The sequence below is a fragment of the Hylobates moloch genome, unplaced genomic scaffold (genome assembly GCF_009828535.3).
Source record: "Hylobates moloch isolate HMO894 unplaced genomic scaffold, HMol_V3 SCAFFOLD_23, whole genome shotgun sequence".
NCBI classification, from domain to species: Eukaryota; Metazoa; Chordata; class Mammalia; order Primates; family Hylobatidae; genus Hylobates; species Hylobates moloch.
This window is the reverse complement of record NW_026652298.1, coordinates 24873589-24894597: the sequence shown is the minus strand read 5'-3', so window position 1 is coordinate 24894597 and position 21009 is coordinate 24873589. Positions and strand designations below refer to the sequence as shown.

Here is a 21009-nt window from a genome sequence, read left to right as displayed (position 1 = left end):
TTCAACCGCCGCTGCAGGGGGCGCGGTCCGTCAGTGGTTCCCCCCCTCCTGCCGCTGCGGTGGCTTTGGGGCCCTCTTCGTCTGGCTCTCGCAGCCGAGGAGACTCTCTGGAAAATGGGCTACTCGGAGAGAGATGCTCCGTCGCCTGAGGCGGAGGGCGGGGACGCCGGGCCTGCGACACTTCATCTCTTCCTGGCCCCGAGGCGGCTGGGATCCGTTACACCTTCGGCCCGGTGCCCTAGCTAGGTGCCTGAGCCGTTTAGCCCGGATTTGCGACCCGCCCCCCACCACCCCGGCTATTTTTGTGTATTTTTTTTATAGAGGGGGTTTCACTGGTTCCGATTTCGACCTGATCCCACAAGCGTGAGCCACCGCGCCCGGCCAGAGCTCTTTGTATGGATTTTGCTGCAATGTTTCTCTCCTACCCAGTAGGAATAAGGCCTTAGCTTGGGCGGAAAAACCCAGGCCTGGTTTGAGAACGTGTGAAAATGCACCGCCTTCTAAGTGGCTTTATTATACGTGGATGTTTAAGTTACTTAAACTACAAGCTCCCTCTCCAAAAGGATTTTTTTTTTTTTTTGAGACGTTGTCTCGCTATGTCGCCCAGGCTGGAGTGCAGTGGCGCGATCTTGGCTCACTGCAAGCTCTGCCTCCCGGGTTCACGTCATTCTCTTGCCTCAGCCTCCGAAGTAGCTAGGATTACAGGCGTCCACCACCACGCCTGGCTAATTTTTTGTATTTTTAGTAGAGACGTGGTTTCGCCGTGTTAGCCAGGATGGTCTCGATCTCCTGACCTCGTGATCCGCCCGCCTCGGCCTCCCAAAGTGCCAGGATTACAGGCGTGAGCCACCGCGCCCGGCCAGGATTCTTTTTCTGTTTCTTGAGACGAAGGAGTCTCGCTCCGTTGCCCCCGCTGAAGTGCAGTGGCGCGATCTCTGCTCACTGCAACCTCCGTCTCCGGGGTTCAAGTGATCCTCGCGCGTCAGCCTCCCGAGTGGCTGGAATTACAGACACCCGCCACTACACCCGGCTAATTTTTGTATTTTCATAGAGATGGGGTTTCGCTATTTTGGCCAGGCTGGTCTGGACCTCCTGACCTCAAGATATCCACCCGCCTTGGCCTCCCAAAGTGCTGGGATTACAGGCGTGAGCTACCGCGCCCGGCCAAAAGGATAATTCTTGACACGACCTTTCTTCCATTAGAGGTCATGCTAAGAAAATATGTAAACCCTCTCACAAGCGGTGGAATTCCTAGGCAGTTTAGGAACTGTGTTGAGGCACTTGTACATCTTTTCTATCCAGAATTTCAAATGCAGTAACAAGTGCTTTGATCTTTTTTTTTTTTTTCTTGAGACAGAGCCTCGCTCTGTTGCCCAGGCTGTAGTGCAATAGCCACCGCGCGCCCGGCCGATTTCTCATCTTTTGATACAAACAGAATCATGCCAAATGTCCTGATCAGATGTTTGTTTCAGGTGAATTAACTACAGTTTTAACTTCCAACCTTTTATCTTTTTTACAGGTTTTAACTTCCAATCTCATGGTCATTTGTATTCGGCCATTGAATTTAAATTTATTTTTTAAATGTTCCTTAAGTAACCACCAGGTTCTTAAATGTTCAAGGAAGTCATAAATGTGAGAGAACATAGCTGCAGACCACATACTGCCCCTAAGAGAGCTGGGCAAGGGCAAGAGCATTGTGAATTTCATAGAAGGGTGTCAATTTGCTCTAGGTCTTTCGGGGAAGGGGGAGTGAAGTATCTGGATCAGGGAGAAGCACTTGAAAAAAAGTCTTTGCAAGGGAAGCCGACTGTTCAATAAAGTGCCACTTTGGAGAATGTTGGGGTAAATTAGTTGTATAGGCAGGATACAGCCAGTTGACAGAGACGCTATTTGGAGAGATTTTAAAGCTATGGAGTCTGAAGAGCAGGTTCTTCTCCACGCCCTAAAAAAAAAAAAAAAAAGACAAATGGGGAGGCGGGGAAGATCCCTTGACCTCAGGAAATTGAGGCTGCATTGAGCTATGATTGCACCTACTGCACTTAAGCTTGGGTGACAGAGCAAAAAACCTGTCTCAAAAAAAAAAAAAGACAAAAAGATCGAAGTAATCAGCAGCCACATAATTAGTGAATATGTTGAGCACTGGGTGTGTGATCTTGCTAGACCCACAGTAATAGTCACTTCCAAAAGAGAGAGTATAGGGTTATTAGGGTTTAAAACTGACATTTCTACTTTTGGGAAATCAGCTTTTGCTGCAGAATATGCTTCTCGTTTTCACCCAAGTTTTCCATGCACAACTTAAGACTTGTTAACACCAGCTTGTGAAATGAAGGTAGGTGAAAAAAAACAGAAGCAACTCAAGCAGCAGTTTCTCCACTTAGTATTTTTTGTTACTTAACAATGTATTCCTATACCTATTTCTAAATGCACAGCCCTGCTATATGGTCTCTCACTAAATTTCCGATTGGTCTAATTATTAAAAAACACCCACCCTTAACGTAGCTTTCTTTAGAGCTTTGTTTTTCTCCTACAGAGACAGGATGTGATCTTTTGAAATGTGCCAGATGACTAAGCAGTTAACACAAATCCTAACATCTAGCAGCAACAAATGCAATCTCCAAGATACAAAGCCAAGCTGGACATTTTCTATTTTTTTTCAGAGGTTTCACACTCCAAGGAATGCACCTATCTGTCAATAATGATCTATGAGAATTTTGTTTTTAAATACTGCCAAAATTAAGCTTTATAAATTGGGCCTTAATACAAAGAATTTTATCGTTGAAGTAAAATTTCTACTGCTATTCAAAAATACAACAGACGTTTGAGAGTAAAATAGTTACTTTTCTGAGAATTTAGGGGTCTTTTTTGAGGTATTAGTGCTATTCAGAAAAAAAGGCTAGGCTTGGCTCGGCTTAGTGGCTCAGGCTGGTAATCCCAGCACTTTGGGAGGCTGAAGTGGGAGGGTAACTTGAGCCCAGGAGTTCGAGATCAGCCTGGGCAACATAGGGAGACCATGTCGTTTTGTTTTTTCAAGCTACCCAGGTTCCAAAAGGTTTCAAGTTTTGCAAAATCTATTTTGACCAATAAATTCAGAACTTAAACGCTGTATCTTTTGAGACTGAACCTTTATTTTCTGAAAAACAGGTATTTCATACAATCTTTGCCATGTTAATGCAAATATGCACAAAGTAGGCATGTATTTTTGTTTTCCAAAAGATGCATTATGAACATTTTCAGGAAGCTGGTGTGATTTATTCAACTTTTAAATACAATCACAAAATTATATCCATCAGGAGGCATTACAACCTTTTGTACAGAGAAGCCACTATTTATACATTGTTACTAGGACAAGGAAGATTCAGTTCAACTCAACTTGCTCTTAGAATAAGGGTAAAAAGTAAATCAACAAGTAAGTGAAGTATGATGTTGTTGCCACTGACATTACAGGTGGAAATATAAGGGAAATTTAAACCAGAAAAATGACACAATAACTTTAAAGAGGAGCTGAAACTTTGTCAAAAAAAGAAAAAACTATTAGCCTGTTTTCAAAGAAAAACATTCTAAAAGTCTGCATTTCAGAACATAAAATTCTTCTAAGTTTACCATCTTCAAAAATCTACTAAATTGTATGACACTTTTACATTAGCACAACAAACCGCTTTCTCTAAGTCTAGCCAAGTTCCCATGGAAAGCAAACGACCCTAAGTAGTTCATGTTTTACAACCCTTGAACTTATAAAGCTTTTCTCATTAAGAGTCAGTTTTGCCCTTCTGTAAATAAGGATGGTGATACTGTTATCCAGGCCTAAAAAGCAGGAAGTGCAACAAACCTTTAGGGTTTCATGATACAGTGAATTTTCCCCTCCCCAACGTTTCGAAAAATTTGGGACACTTGCTAGTTCTTCCCTGTGGGAGGAAGCTTGCTAATATTACCCAAATACTGAGAACAAAATCTACCTTCTTTAGCCCTTGTATTAGTAATTCTACCTCCTTGGCTTATGGGGGGAAAAGTCCTAGTTTTAAATTGCTGGCATTTTACAAGCTCAACAAGATAAAAAATTGAACACTGGTTTTCATACTCTAATTTTATGTAAAACAAAGATGCTTAAATGTGCTAATACTAAAGCATTCACTGATATTTGATGTATCTGAATAGGACTAACAGGCTAATTGTAGGTGCTTTCATATGAAAATAATTGGGAGAAAAGAAGAACCAGCTCCTTTGATTTTAGTACTGCCAAAACAAGTAAGCCCCCCGAGTTAATTACAAAAATGTGGAGGAAAATAGGCCCGGAAGACTTTTCAATTTAAAGTACTGCCTATAATACCCCAGATTAAAAAGGACCTAAGATTGCACATCAAGTCTAATATTTGGCTGTACTTGCATTGCCCTGCTCGGCATTTTTAAAAATGGCTCTTTCCTTAAATTTCACACGTCAGAACAACCACAATTAAAAAAACAAAAAACAATGCAGATAACACCAAACATTGGACAATATTAAGAAAACTACTTACTAAGCTTAGGTAATAGAGGCAAGGGTTAAGGGCAGAAGTGATGGAAGTTTTTCTTTGTATTACAAACCCTCACCCTAAACCTGGGGTTTGGGCTCTAAAAAATGTAGGGAAGCAGATCAAGAGCCTGATTATCAGTTCTCACATGGAAATCTCAACAGATTTCAAAAGCAACTCACCACAAGTGTCAGACACAAAAGAATCTTAATAATCATCTAGCAAACTACACTAAGAACTCAATGACCAAAAATAATCAATCAAACTTCAAGACACACCAAAGCAAAAAGAGAAATAACTACACAAGCTAAGCCTCCACAGCTCTGTAGAGAAATCAGCTAAAGAATTAGGTAATTCTAGTAAATTAAAGACAACAAAAAACTTAAGATTGAACTTCAATTTCCAAGGGTACTTTGAAGAGGTTGTTTGTAGGTTATTCTGTACCCCTTGATTCTTAAAGAAAGTGGAGGAGAGGGGCAGGGGACAGAGGAATGGAGGGAAAGGGGGAGGCAGGAGAGAGAAACAGGAGAGGATCCCTGGTTTTCCACAGGTATTTTGTGTTATCAAAAATGTATGACTTCATAACTACAGCACTCTAACTTTTCTCAGTCTAACTGCTGAGGTCTCTTACAAAAGTTCAAATGGCAAGTCACCTTGTAGAATGACTTAACAGAGGAAGCCAAACTATACAGACCAGGGTCTTGTCCAGAGTGCAGTAAGGAGCAGGCTTTTGAGGTCATCTGTTACATCTGCCTTACAACCAAACCCACTGTGTATGCCACATTATTCTTGGAGGGACCACTTTAAAACAAAAGTGATGGATAATTTACTAGAGGCACATGCTTTTGAAGTAAAGCTGTTTTTTGTTTTTGCTTAAGGTGCCAGGTACCTCTGAAGCCTGAAAACACAAGCAAAAAAATTCACCTATTTATCTTCTTTACCAAAGAGAAAGCAATTTCTGAATACTATCTATAGTGCTAAACTAATGTGAACTGACTTTATCATTGCAATAAAAGTTTTTCCTTATGATGACAATAATGTTGCTGAAAGACTTTAATCTTGAAGTTTTTTCCTTATGATGACAATAAAGAATGTTGCTGAAAGACCTTAATCTTGAGAGAGCAGAGGTAATGTGATGAATGTAATTTGCTCCCAGAGCCTCTAGAAAATAAAGCAGCGTGCAAAATACAATATGGCATTATTATTCCAGCTAAGTTTTTTGCGAAAATAAGGTTCCAAATGAATGAAGAAAACAAAATTTGATGTGCTAGGTTCCTTAACTTGCTATTGGACACATGGGTATTTCAAAAAATCCACCCTGCCTACAATACTTGTTAAAATACCAAGAAAGCACTGATACTGAAACACATTCTTTCATGGGTACTTAAAGATTACAGATTAACGTGGCAATCAGAATACAAAAAAGGCCCAAAGCTATGTGGAATTTTTTCCTTAGTACCTTTCAGGTTTGTCTGTGAAGACGGCAACTAGAAAGTGACCACTGTCCTAATCTCTAAAATGCAGGGAAAATGTACTCAAACAATTAAGATTATTTTTATTTATTTTTTATTTTTGACACGGAGTCTCGCTCTGTCGCCCAGGCTGGAGTGCAGTGGCACAAACTCGGCTCACTGTAAGCTCCGCCTCCTGGGTTCACGCCATTCTCCTGCCTCAGCCTCCCGAGTAGCTGGGACTACAGGCGCCCGCCACCACGCCCAGCTAATTTTTTTGTATTTTTAGTAGAGACAGGGTTTCACCGTGTTAGCCAGGATGGTCTCGCTCTCCTAACCTCGTGATCTGCCTGCATCGGCCTCCCAAAGTGCTGGGATTACAGGCGTGAGCCACTGTGCCCAGCCAACAATTAAGATTTTAGTTGTGTTCTATTTTGTGTTGATACTTGATTTTAAGAACCCTAGTCTGGGTTTTTATTTTGGATCAGCAATTTAGTTTACACAGTCAGTACTGAAATGCAATGCTAAATTTAAGGAAACCTTGATCATGAATTCACTATAATGTATTACTGAATAGCAAGTTATTAAAATTGTGCAAAAAGTAAAGCACTTCAAAGACTAATAACTGAACTTAATAAAAGATGTTGGTGGATCCCATTTTCGCTGTTTCATGTACATGTCCTAAAATGCCAAGTAAACTAAAGAACTTTTAATTTACACTTAGTAAATTAAAAGTATCAAATGAAAAACATGAAGTAAAAAAATTTCAGTCTACCTCCACCAGAACATCACTTTATTGTTAATCTATCATCAACAATGTAAAACTCTAATAGATTCTCTATCTTGGTTTTTAAAAAGGTAAAAGATTACACTGGATTAGCTACTTTCTATGAAAGAAACTACAGCTATCACGAAGAGGGAAAATTTTAATGACCTCCAAAAAAAATGCACACTATAAGCAAAAGGGAGTGTACATTAAATCGTCTGTCAGATTCATTACTTTTGAATGCACAGTGACAATTCTGGAAACTGTACATGATAGAATCACAGAAATGACTTAAATAACCAGAATTACATTTTGTGTGTGATCATCAGACCTTTAAACAATCCTTGAATTTTCCATGTTACCAGAAGTTGTTAACAGCATCGAGACGGAAGTATATGAAATATAAGGACTGAAATAAAAGTGAATTTAAAAAATGGCTAATCTACTAGATTAGGTAAAGCGGGAACAGGTAAGTGGTGGGGAGGAGTAGGGAACGATGGGGTGGTTTTTTTCCCTTCATTTCAGAAGTAAGTTCTTCCACTGTAGTGTATCTGTTACATAGCTCTCCATTTTCAGTCCATTTCTGAAATTCATATCGCATAGCCTTTAGCCTTTTTGTACTTACTGGTCAACCCAACCAGTACTGTTGCCAAGCAACAAGTGTTACACGAGAATCTGAATGCATCAAATCTTCCTTGGCTGTGATTTCTTCGCGACCCCAGTTTTCTCTGTTTCTGAGCGGGGTTTTTTTTTTTCCTGGATTGTACACACAGGGTCAGGTGGAATGGAGTTCCAAATCACTCTGTGCTCCGCGGCATCCCGATTTCTTTCCGCAGCTAACCTCCTGACACGTCTGCTGCTGTTCTGTGGCAGAAAGACAATCTCCGTGTTCAGGCGGTGAGCTTGCTTTCCTTCACCCTTGACCCTGGGGTTGCAGGCCATGGTGTTGGGCGTATCCCTGAGTGCAGCTGTCCTGCGGGATTCACTTCCTAGGGCACCGAGATTTCCTAGGTTTCCTCAGAGTAAGCCCCCAGTTGCATCACCACCGACTGTGGTGTGGCTTTGGATGCCTGAGGCTGAGTTGATTCTGGTGGATGTCTGACCTCGCTTAACCAGACTCATCTACTGTCTTGCCATTCACACCCAGGCTGTCCAACCTTCATACAGCTGAGCCAAGTTATCTAGATTAGTTGCTTCCTTAATGACATAGTCAACCTGTAAAAATAGGCAGGATAGTATGTAAAGTCATTTAAAGCTTTTCAATTGTCCGCTGAATTACAATCAGCAGATAAATTATGCCAAAAGTTACGTGCAAAAGACTCTATACTTACTCTGCTCCTGTAAGCCCCTGAATTTTCATATAAAATTTAATAACTATCAGAATAAAAATCACAATAACCAAGTATACTTTAAAAAGAGAGCTAAGACAGTTATAAAGATATGAAAAGCACACAATCCATTAACCTACCAGAATGTTTCTTAAGTAAAAATATCCCTAACTCAGAATATCTCTCATGGTTTTTGACAAACTTGACAAAACGGTTTCTTAAAAAAAAAATTCTTGCCCAAGAAGAGTTCAAGTCTAGGTCCTATACAAGAATGTAACGGTGTTTAAAAGAAAAAAAAAAATTCCTTGCTGATGTTAAAATTGAATTACGGATGCCAAACCATCAAAGAACAGGATATTCAGTCTCTTAATTTTTATCCCACAGGAAAAATATGTACATTTATAATGAAGACATCAAGAGGATACCTCTCTTGACCAAATGATCTAGCTTATCACCACCAAAGATGGCACAAACTGACATGTCTCTTGATGTAAAATACTGAGAAAGAAACATCACTGATGTTGTATTCCTTCCAAAAAAAAAATTGAATGAATTGAATTATGAGGAAAATATCAGACAAATATAAACGGAGGCACATTCTGTAAACCAACTAATCTAGACAAACCAAAAATATCAACGGAAGGGAAGAGGGAAAGGCTCAGGAACTGTTCTAGATATTAAAGCAGATCAAGAAGTAGGACAAGGATGGACAGTCCCTGACTCACACTGGGTCTGAATGACCATTTTTTACTTCACCATGGGTTTATCGGGGTATTAAATGCATTTTAGACTTATGATGGATTTATTGGGATGTCACTCCATAAGGGGAGGACTGTCTATACACAAAATGCATGATGATCCTTGACTAGATCTTGAAGGTGGGAGGAATAAGGGGTTCAGAAAGGAGGAATAAGCAATAAAGGATATTTTGAGATAATTGGAGAAATCTGAATGTGGACTGAATGTCGGATAATAGTACTACATCAATGTTATGTTTCCTGAGTTGACAATTACGTAGTAGCTATAGTATTATAGTATTTTGTACAAGAGACACATGGTGAAGTTTAGGCATGAAGTGTTAAGATGTCTGCAAAGAACCCTCAAATTGTTCAGAAAAACTCTGTGTGCATACAAACACAGAACAATGAAACACGGGAAATTGTTAACTGGTGAGTCTAGGTAAAACGTTTATGGGCATTCCTACAACTTTTCTGTATCTTTATTCTCAAATTTATATTTTCAATATTAGTAAGACTAATGAAAAAATTTCAGAATAATGACTTCACACAAATGTCCCGATACCCAAAGATGCTTTACAAATACAGGTTGAGTATCCCTTATCCAAAATGCTTGGGACCTGTAGTTTTAGATTTTGGATTCTTTGAGATTTTGGAATACATACATGTATATAATGAGGAACTTGGGGGTGGGATGCAAGTCTACACACAGAATCCACTTATGCCTTATTATACACATAGCCTGAAGGTAATTTTATACATTTTCAGTAATTTTGTGCATGAAACAGGTTCTGACTAGATTTTTACTACTGGGATCCATCGCCAGGTCAGGCATGGAATTTTTCACTTATGGCATCATGTCAACTCTCAAAATGTTTCAGATTTGGAGCATATGAGTTTCTAACTAGGGATGCTCCACTCATACTACACCTGCAACCCAAAGGGTCCTTGGCATTTCATTTGAAACCTTAAACAGTCTTCTTTAAATGGAAACTAACTGTAGTCAGGTGGAGGAGGACTGGACTTATATTTGGGTTAAAACAGGGCTAGGGGAAAGGAAAGTGCTCATAGGGAAGGGTCAGAGTAAAATGGTGACTACTTGACGACGCCAGAGCTGTGTTACTCAAAATCTTCTGAATCCTGAAAACACATTTAAGTTCCTTGATGAACTACTAAGGAAATCGATGAGAGGGATCTTTATACACCTCTACTTTTCCAGCAGCAATAAAATGTGTAGCCCAAGTTTAAAACACGGTCACCTGTTCAGCAACTGACATCCTCCTATTCGGATCAACATCTCGGCCCTCTAACTTGGCTTTCACTCTCTTCCACACACTCACTGCATAGGAGTTTCTCTCTTGAACCGCTATGAAGCAACAAAAACATACATAAGTCAAACCATCATTTTATATAAAAATTTAAGGCATCTTTATTCTAACTAATTACCTTTCCCAGTTTTAGGGTCTCTGACTGCCTTTTTAGGACTACAAGCAACACTCTTGCCAGTTCCTGGAACGGTGCTTGGTGGAGTATCAGCTGATGTAGCAAGATTTTTCTGGATCAGCTTTCTAGCATTCTGTGACATGACATCAGGCTGAGTCTTCTGGCCAGTGTTACTCCGGACTGCTACAGAGAAAGAGTTGGTGGCTCAATTTACATGTAAACAGAACATGGAGGGGGCAGAGTGGAGCAAGCACGGGACAGGTGGTAGTGGTTGATACCCCAATTAAATAATCAACTATAAATCCTTATCCTTGGACACAGCAATTGTCTTCCTAAAAATATAGCCTAAAAACAGCCAGACATTCAGGTATGAATTTGTACAATTATGTTTACTAGGCTTGTGGCATCAAAAACAATAAATATCAGCCAGGCATGATGGCTCACGCCTGTAATCCCAGCACTTTGGGGAGGCCAAAGTGGGCGGGTAAGTTGAGGTCAGGAATTTATTAAATTCAATAAAAGTGAAATATAAACATTAATTTACCAAAATATACAATCGTAATATGACATTTTGGGTATCCACGTGTTAATCTTTGTGAATATGTATATATATATATATATACACGTATGTATACTTTAAGTTCTAGGGTACATGTGCACAACGTGCAGGTTTGTTACATAGGTATACATGTGCCATGTTGGTGTGCTGCACCCATTAACTCGTCATTTACATTAGGTATATCTCCTAATGCTATCCCTCCCCCCTCCCCCCACCCACAACAGGCCCCGGTGTGTGATGTTCCCCTTCCTGTGTCCAAGTGTTCTCATTGTTCAATTCCCACCTATGAGTGAGAACATGTGGTGTTTGGTTTTTTGTGCTTGCAACAGTTTGCTGAGAATGATGGTTTCCAGCTTTATCCACGTCCCTACAAAGGACATGAACTCATCCTTTTTTATGGCTGCATAGTATTCCATGGTGTACATGTGCCACATTTTCTTAATCCAGTCTATCATTGTTGGACATTTGGCTTGGTTCCAAGTCTTTGCTATTGTGAATAGTGCCACAATAAACATGTGTCTGTATAGCAGTGCATGTGTCTGTATAGCAGCATGATTTATAATCCTTTGGGTATATACCCAGTAATGGGATGGCTGGGTCAAATGGCATTTCTAGTTCTAGATCCCTGAGGAATCGCCACCTGACTTCCACAATGGTTGAACTAGTTTACAGTCCCACCAACAGTGTAAAAGTGTTCCTATTTCTCCACATCCTCTCCAGCACCTGTTGTTTCCTGACTTTTTAATGATGGCCATTCTAAGTGGTGTGAGATGGTAGCTCATTGTGGTTTTGATTTGTATTTCTCTGATGGCCAGTGATGACGAGCATTTTTTCATGTGTCTGTTGGCTGCATAAATGTCTTCTTTTGAGAATTGTCTGTTTATATCCTTCGCCCACTTTTTGATAGGGTTGTTTTTTTCTTGTAAATTTGAGTTCTTTGTAGATTCTGGATATTAGCCTTTTGTCAGATGAGTAGATTGCAAAAATTTTCTCCCATTCTGTAGGTTGCCTGTTCACTCTGATGGTAGTTTCTTTTGCTGTGCAGAAGCTCTTTAGTTTAATTAGATCCCATTTGTCAATTTTGGCTTTTGTTGCCATTGCTTTTGGTGTTTTAGACATGGAGTCCTTGCCATGCCTATGTCCTGAATGGTATTGCCGAGGTTTTCTTCTAGGGTTTTTATGGTTTTAAGCCTAACATTTAAGTCTTTAATCTATCTTGAATTAATTCAAGCCTAGCCAACATGGCAAAATCCTGTCTCTATAAAAAATACAAAAATTAGCAGGGCGTGGTGGCAAGTTCTTGTAATTCCAGCTACTTGGGAGGTTGAGGCAGGAGAATCCCCTGAATCCAGAAGGCAGAAGTTGCAGTGAGCTGAGACTGCGCCACTGCACTCCAGCCTGGGCGATGGAGTGAGACTCATCTCAAAAAAAAAAACTTAAATTAAATTTAAAAAACTAAACTAAAATAAAAATCAACAAGAAAATAAAAAATAAAAATAAATTGGCCATTAAGTCATTTTTAAAAAGATTATTTAATGACTGAAAAATTATTAACTGGAAAAAGGCAATAAAAATTGCATTTGCATAATCATCCCAATGTGTTTATGTGTGCATATGCACAGCGAAGTAAATCAACAAATGCAGAGTGGTTTTTGCCTCTATTTGGAATGGAACTACAAATTTTTCATCTGTATTAAGTATTTTCCTAAGTTTCTCTGAGATAGATAGATAGATAGATAGATAGATAGATAGATAGATAGATAGATAGACAGACAGACAGATAGATAGATATAAAATTTTTTAGCCAGGCATGGTGGCGGGCACCTGTAATCCAAGCTACTCAGGAAGCTGAGGCAGGAAAATTGCTTGAATCTGGGGGGTGGAGGTTACAGTGAGCCGCAACTGTACCACTGCACTCCAGCCTGGGCAACAGAATTTTGAGACTCCGCCTCAAAAAAAATAAAAACAATATTTTTAAAGAAAACTATTCAAATTAGCAAAGCATTTTTACTCCCCCAAGAGTTGTTTCATTTTTTTGAGACAGAGTCTTGCTCTGTCACCCAGGCTGGAGTGCAGTGGCACAATCTTGGCTCACTGTAACCTCCACCTCCCAAGTTCAAGCAATTCTCCTGCCTCAGCCTCCTGAGTAGCTGGGACTACAAGCATCTGGCACCACACCCAGCTAATTTTTTTGTATTTTTAGTAGAGACAAGGTTTCACCATGTTGGCCAGACTGGTCTCGAACACCTGACCTTAGGTGATCCACCTGCCTCAGCCTCCCAAAGTGCTGGGATTATGGGTGTGAGCCACCTTGCCTGGCCTTTTTTTTTTTTTTTTTTAATAGCTGTTTATTTATTAATTTTTGAAGAGATAGGGTCTTGAACTCCTGGCCTTAGGCAATCCTCCCACCTTGGCCTTCAAGTAGCTGAGATTACAGGTGTGAGCCATCGTGCCTGGCTCACATTAGTATTTTTAAGGATAAGCTAAAATCTGTTCAGTTTAAGATTATAGAATGACAGGCCTTAAGTGTTTAATATTAGACAGTTACGTATAATTAAACATCTTAGCATCTATGTGTAACATTAACAACAGATCAAGACTCAGGATTCTTCTCCTACCTGCAGCGAAGGATGGCTGATAAGTAGCAGATGACGTTGGACTCGAACATTCATTTGTTGCATCCGTGACTAAGGGTGATGCAAAACTCACTAAATTATTATAGATACTGAAATACAAAATAAAATGGCATATTTACAAAATGTTTTACCTGATAACTACTTACAAAAATATGAACACCACTGAAAAATTAAATCAAGAGATAAACTTCTTATACCAGTAATTTTGTACTTATGTTTTATAAATTTTGACGAGAAGGCATTCTTACCTCTGACTTTGTGTTTTCAGTTCTTTCAAGGTGGGAGTGATTTCCTGGAGCATTTCAACATGTTCTTGACTTCGAACCTGACCCATAGCCTGGACTAATGTAAACAGAACTGTTTGAATGTTGTCTTGCCATGATTTATATTCACCCAAAAACTGCCTAACACTGTTCTCATAGGGAACATCTTCACCATCTGCCAGAGCAGCTTCTTCATCCTAGAATTGATAAATTAATGATTAAGAAAAATAGTTTTAGTATCAGTAATTACTCTCAAGACAGTCACCTAGTGATTAAGTAACAAATGTTACAAATATGAATGTGTTTAAACTGCTTATTATAGTTCAACTCCATTTTTACAGGAACTTTGTTCCCACCATCAAATAAAAATTCAAAGTAAAAGTAAATTCTAAAATTAAATTATTTACTGTTTGTAATGATGAAGTAATAGCCTTTTCTGGAGGCTTAGTTTTCTTACTAACTAGACTATGTACAACACTGGAGGGAAGAGACAACATTTCATTCATTTTGGAGGCAAACTGTATGGGTTTATTGGTATAGCTAAGAAAGAGAAAGACGAGCTGGATATCTGAATGCTCAGACTAGGTTCATACCTTGGTTTTATTACAAGTTATATCACAATAAAGGAATCTATTTAAGCCTTAGTTTCTCTGTGTATGAAACTCAAACTACTACTACTGGCTTTAAAAAATAGTTGATGAAAACACAAGTTAACTCAGTTATGAACAAATTGGAAGATGTGATGAGATAAATTGTTATTTACAAAATGTCACTGTTTTTCCTACAAATAAAACTACTTGTAAATTTTATAAGAGAGAGAGAGTAAATGTGTGTTCATGGTATTAGTCTTACCTTAGCCATAGCTTTCAAGAGATGTTTGACATCTCCAAGCTGTCGGTTATGACCAGTGAGCACAGTCTTTATATTATCAACCAGATTCTGAATTGTTTCACAGACCGTTTCTATCTGCTGCTCTTTCTCTGTCTGAATTGCCCTCTGAGTAGACATATCCTGGGTCAATTGTTTGTGTGCTGACAAAAGCCATTCAGAGCTGCCAATGGGATGTTCAAGACCAGTGTCCTAAATAGAACAAGCATTTGTTTGACTTCGAGTATCAGCTGAAATAATGAGTTCTTTCTTCATTATCATCATCAAAAGGTATTAGTAACTCAAGCTGACACAAAGAGAACCTCCATTGCTAAGTCATGAATTAATTACCTACAAGTTACTTAACAATAATCTCAATAATCTATGAAATATAGATGAAGATTTTTACTTTTCTGCATAATCACGCAGGCTTTAAATGCTTAAAGTTTAAGACCTGAGAAATACATTCGGAATCACAAAGATGACTGGCAATCCAGGTCCCTAAATTCTAAATAACTCTTCGAGATGAAATGTGAACTTCCTAACATACAGCTTTAAGCTTTCTGACAAAATATAAACGTCAAACTTACCAACTTGCTATTTCTGGCCTTCACTAACCTTTCCAGCATTAATCTTCCATAAGCCCTCTTTCTCCCGCTCTATTTTCAGTGCATTGGAATCATTTGCTATATATCGTCTTTCTCCTCCCTTCTAAACTTTCATAGTATTTTGGTTGTAGCTGTGAGGATCCTTTATACTTTCTCATTTTTTTATATTTTTAAACATATAATAATATGTTTCTGGGAAGGGGGGGCTAAGAAAGTAATTTAATCATCACTGTCCCCCATGCCCCCATAACAACCTCTAACATACAGTAGCTCAACGAATGTAATCTGAATGTATATATTAAATTGATTTTAACAGTATAACACTAGCCTTATTTAATCAAATTTCTTTCCACCAAGACTCACCACTCTCTGTAATAAACGAAGCTCTAACTCAGACACTGAACTGTTAAACTGTGATGCAAACGAACACATCTGCTGACATCGCTTGATTAGTTCAAATAATGCCGCATCCAGGTTTAAGGCTTCTGCAGTTCTTGTTCGTAAACTTTCAAAATGAATGATATTGCTGCAGAGGAAAGTGACCTGTGAAGACAGAAATGGAACCACAAGAGAAGATGGGAGGAAGGTGGGAAAAGGAGGTGGCAATTAATAACATGAAAAAATACTACTTCCTCATTTTGAGAATTCAGGACCAGAATTGGTCCTGAAAATGTTTGGGAAATAGACCAAAACCTTATAAAGGCTGTAAATAAATGTACATTTATATTGACACTGTTCGGTCTGAGATGGCCAAAAGCACTGACAAACAATTAGGTAAATTTACCTTCTACATTACTGTTTTTACATAGAATATTTACTCTACAATAAAGCTGTTATCATATTCAGCTGCAATTTGTGTTACATCCACAATTCAGAAGACACTTCTGTCAGAATGTTCCCCTTCTGCTTCTATTCTTGCCTAACTTATCTGGCAATATTAAGCTCATTTTAAGGGTATGATTAATATTGTGGTGGTTAGTTTCTTTGTTTTATGTTTTTTGTTTTTTTCCCTTTGAGACAGGGTCTCCCCTGTTGCCCAGGCTGGAGTATAGTGGCTTAATTATAGCTTACTGTAGCTTTAAACTCCTGGGCTCAAGCAATCCTCCTGCCTTAGTCTCCCAGGTAGCTAGTCTCCCAGCTGGGACCAGAGGTGCGTGCCACCATGCCTAGCAAAAAAAAAAAAAAAAATTTATTGGCCAGGTGTGGTGGCTCACACCTGTAATCCCAGCACTTTGGGAGGCTGAGGCCAGCAGATCACCTGAGGTCAGGAGTTCAAAACTAACCTGGCCAACATGGTGAAACCCTGTCTCTACTAAAAATACAAAAAACTTAGCTGGGCATGGTGGCGGGTGCCTGTAATCCCAGCTACTTGGGAGACTGAGGCAGGAGAATCGCTTGAACTCGGGAGGGAGAGGTTGCAGTGAGCCAAGATCACGCCACTGCACCAGAGACTGGGCAACAAGAGCAAAACTCCGTCTCAAAAAAAAAAAAAATTTTTTTTTTTTTGGTGGAGACAGTGTCTTGCTATGTTGCCCAGGCTCGTTTCAAACTCCTAGCTTCAAGCCATCCTCCTGCCTCAGACTTCTGAATAGCTAGAGCTAAAGGGACATACCACCATGCCCAGCTATGATACATTCTTAAATAGCTCTTAATAGGTATATACTGGAAAATTTATAGATAAAATTATGCACTATTTGGGATTTCTATTAAACATGGACAGAAAGGAGGATTAGGGAGTATGGGTGAAATAAGATATGACTTAAGTTGATCATTATTAAGCACTGGCAACAGATATGAAGTATGAGTATCATGTATTAGTCCAATTTTGTACTTAGTTGAATATGTCCATAATAGTTTTTTTGGTTCTCCTCCCCCTGCCCAATCCACAGCCTCTTGACAGGGCACAAGGTCTTTTTTTTTTTTTTTTTTTTTTTTTTTTTTGGAGACAGTCTTGCTCTGTCACCCAGGCTGGAATTCAGTGGCACGATCTTGGATCACTGGAACCTCTGGCTCCCAGGTTCAAGCGATTCCCCTGCCTCAGACTCCTGAGTAGTTGGGACTACAGGTGCCCGCCACCACGCCCAGCTAATTTTTTTGTATTTTTAGTAGAGACGGGGTTTCATCATACTGGTCAGGCTGGTCTTGAACTCCTGACCTTGTGATCCACCCACCTCAGCCTCCCAAAGTGCTGGGATTATAGGCGTAAGCCATGGCGCCTGGCCGACAGGGCACAAGGTTTTAAGACGTTTTATTGTCATGTGGAAAAAATAATATTCAAAGTACCTTTCCAAATCTTTGGATCACTTTAGTTGTATAAAAGAGAACCAGAGAACCTTAAACAAATATGAATTTAAAACCTCTTTATTTTTCAACAGAGGCTGAATTTATTTAATTAATCTTTAAATGGGAGGCAGTAAAGGCTCAAGGAAATAACCTGCTGTGGGTTCAACTTAAGGCATGTCCTGAAAGGCCTATCCGTCCCTCCTCCCAGTGCTGTGAACCAGAAAGTGGGCTCTCAAGCTCCCTTAGTTACCCCACATATAACTTCCAGCTACTCATCTAATCCTGTAAGTGAATACAAAGATGGTGCATGTAAGTCACAATACCTGACTTGCTCTTTGGCTCTCTTTAAGGACAAGATTTCTTCTTTCAGCTATCGTTGCTTCAAAATCTTGTAGTACGGGGGCCAATGCAGGGTTGGCACCACCTGCCCACTTGAGTCGCTGTTCAATACTTGATTCAAGTGCTGCTAGCTTCTCCTATAAAAGCCAGCAGAATCTTGGTGAATGTATATGACATTCTCTACTTCCTATTTGTGGAGTATTTTATATAACACAATAAAGATTCAAAAGAACCAGGGTGGACATATGTAATTTAGAAAACAAAAGCTTTAACAATCACCTTTTGGAATTAACCTTGATTTCACTTTGAACATTTAAGGCCAAACATGTATGGAGAGAGAGGCAAGAACTGGCTTTCAGTTTATTATCTTAAAACGTACAGAAGGAAGTTTCACTTTCATTTTAAAATAAAATGATCTTTAAAAAATAAAAAATATGCTACACCAAATTCTTTTTTTTTCTTTTGAGACGGAGTCTCACTGTCACCCAGGCTGGAGTGCAGTGGTGTGATCTCAGCTCACTGCAACCTCTGCCACCCAGGTTCAAGCGATTCTCCTGCCTCAGCCTCCCGAGTAGCTGGGACTACAGGCACCTGCCACCATGCCTGGCTAATTTTTGCAGTTTAAGTAGAGACGGAGTTTTACCATCTTGGCCAGGCTGGTCTTGAACTCCTGACCTCGTGATCCACCTGCCTCGGCCTCCCAAAGTGCTGGGATTACAGGTGTGAGCCACCACACCCGGCCACAATCTTGGCTAACTGCAACCTCCGCCTCCTGGGCTCAAGCCATCCTCCCACCTCAGCTTCCTGAGAAGCTGGGACAAGAGGTGCGTGCCACCATGCCCAACTAATGTTTTGTATTTTTTGTAGAAACGAGGTTTTACTATGTTGCCCAGGCTGGTCTCAAACTCCTGGCCTCAAGCAATCCACCCACCTCGGCCTCCCAAAGTGCTGGGATTATAGGTGTGAACCACCATGCCTGGCCAAGTTCATGCATAATGGTAAAAATCCATCCAGATTATCATGACAAGGAAAGTTTAATGTAACAAAGTTATTTGATTATTTATTCAACATTTCAGGTGGACGCATTCACATTTTCTCTCCCCAACTCCCTCTACTTTCCTGCATTGTCCATGTCTCTAAAATCATAAAGAGGGAGAGTTCATTCTTGTAAGTTGAAAACACATCTTTTCTCTGACCAATACACTGTAGAGAAAGCTTGTTTCAATCTTCAAATGACTGAGCTCCAAAAAAGCTTCATTACAAAACTTTAAAACATCACAGAATTATACTTGATTTTATACTGCTATTAATTTACAAAAACAGAAAAATGTCAGTTACTACTGAGTACATGAAGTATAACGGACAGACAATATAAAGATATACATAACTTTCATTAAGGCAAGTTTCTCTTATGTAAAAAAATAAGTAGAAGGATTATGTACATAGCTTTCAATATCCCGTCAATATAATAGTTCACAAAAATATTCTGCTGCCTTAGGCATCATAAAATTCCATTATCTATACAACATAAGAAATGCCCATGCTTGTTAGCTACTACTAATAAACAAAATAGAACTACTTATATACATTTCACAAAACAAATTCAGTATTCAAAGTTTTTCTAATCATCAAAATTTCCTTAATGTATTAAGGCACAATAATTATCAAATTCATTAAAAACCTGAGATATTTAGTATGTTTCTACACCTGGTTCAAAATATACCTGTTACTATAAGATTCAGTTACCTTGGAGGGTAAGAAATAAAAAATATAGGCCGGGTGCGGTGGCTCACGCCTGCAATCCCAGTACTTTGGGAGGCCAAGATGGGCAGATCACCTGATGTCAGGAGTTCGAGACCAGCCTGGCCAACATGGTGAAACGCTGTCTCTACTAAAAATACAAAAATTAGCTGGACAAGGTGGTGCGTGCCTGTAGTCCCAGCTACTTCAGAGGCTGCGGCACGAGAATCGCTTGAACCTGGGAGGCAGAGGTTGCAGTGAGGTGAGATAGTGCCACTGCACTCCAACCTAGGCAACAAAGCGAGACTCTGTCTCAAAAAAAAAAATATGTATAAATATATCAAAATATATATTTTTATATCTCTTTGGTATAAATATACCAAAATATATATTTTTATATATCTTTGGTATAAATATACCAAAATATATATTTCTATATATCTTTGGTATATATATATACCTATATATAGGCATAAATTAAAAGCAAAAGTGAAAAATATTATGCTCTTCTGGCTTACAAGCCAAGGACACACAAATAGACACACTGAACAAAAAAGCACTAACAATCATAGTGTTGGTTATTTCTAAAAAGAAAATGCCCTGGAAGGAAGATCTGGCAAAACACACCTGAACTGTTGCAATAGAAGTTTCAATCTGGCTCAGGGTATGCAGCTTCTTTTTCATGCTGGTTAGGATAGCAGACCGTGGGGGAGGTGTGACTGACATGGCTTGTGGTCTATTGATAAGTAGATCTTCATGTTGCCACTGTTCAAAGAAAAAGGAACGTATTAAAATCAGCAAGAAAAAAGCGTTTAAATAAGGGAAGGGAGGTGCAACCTAGGACTGGCGGAAGAGAAAAAATCCCAGCTGCAGCCAATGGGAGGTAAGCAGGGAGAAGTAACAGAAAAGACACACTGAAAAAAATCACATCCAGGTGAAAGTCTTCTTGAGGTGGAACATGGCTAATAAATTTCTCGGATCACTCACACGCAACATTTAAATAGTAATTCTGAAGATGTTAACTACAGTTAAAGAAATCAGAGCTTAAGGAAGTTAAGTACAAGTTTATATACCTAAGTCTCATTTGAATACCAATCCATCTCATCCCAAAGCCTGTGCTGTTATACATCCCCTAAGGAATTCAGGCCAAAACTAGGCTTCTAAAACCCATTTCCAAAATAAAGACAGATTTATTCCCACAGCTGTTTATCACATCAACAGGGCATCAAGGAAACTACTTTAGAAATAAATACAGGAAGCATACCTACATATGAATGAATTCAACATTAAAAACTATATTTATGCCAGGCACGGTGGCTCACGCCTGTAATCACAACACTTTGGGGGGCCAAGGCGGGTGGATCACCTAGGGTCGGGAGTTCAAGACCAGCCTGACCAACATGGAGAAACTCCGTCTCTACTAAAAATACAAAATTAGCCAGGCGTGGTGGCACATGCCTGTAATCCCAGCTACTTGGGAGGCT

At 39.4% G+C, this 21009-nt stretch overlaps 1 protein-coding gene across 3 annotated transcripts in view; it reads right to left on the bottom strand.

The window, feature by feature from the left end:
• Positions 1–6867: 6867 nt before the first annotated feature.
• Positions 6868–21009, bottom strand: part of SMG1 (SMG1 nonsense mediated mRNA decay associated PI3K related kinase) — a 112942-nt gene continuing 98800 nt past the window's right edge. For 2 of the 3 annotated variants that reach the window (XM_032144649.2, XM_058434244.1), the window contains 9 exons: positions 20153–20290; positions 17770–17922; positions 15527–15706; positions 14541–14768; positions 13674–13885; positions 13408–13514; positions 10234–10413; positions 10047–10153; positions 6868–7937 (listed from right to left, as the gene is read on the bottom strand). In XM_032144649.2, the coding sequence (XP_032000540.1) occupies positions 7860–7937; positions 10047–10153; positions 10234–10413; positions 13408–13514; positions 13674–13885; positions 14541–14768; positions 15527–15706; positions 17770–17922; positions 20153–20290 (1383 nt within the window). In that variant the 3' untranslated portion in view covers positions 6868–7859. The remainder of the gene's footprint in view (positions 7938–10046; positions 10154–10233; positions 10414–13407; positions 13515–13673; positions 13886–14540; positions 14769–15526; positions 15707–17769; positions 17923–20152; positions 20291–21009) is intronic. The other variant, XM_058434243.1, reaches the window with a different exon arrangement.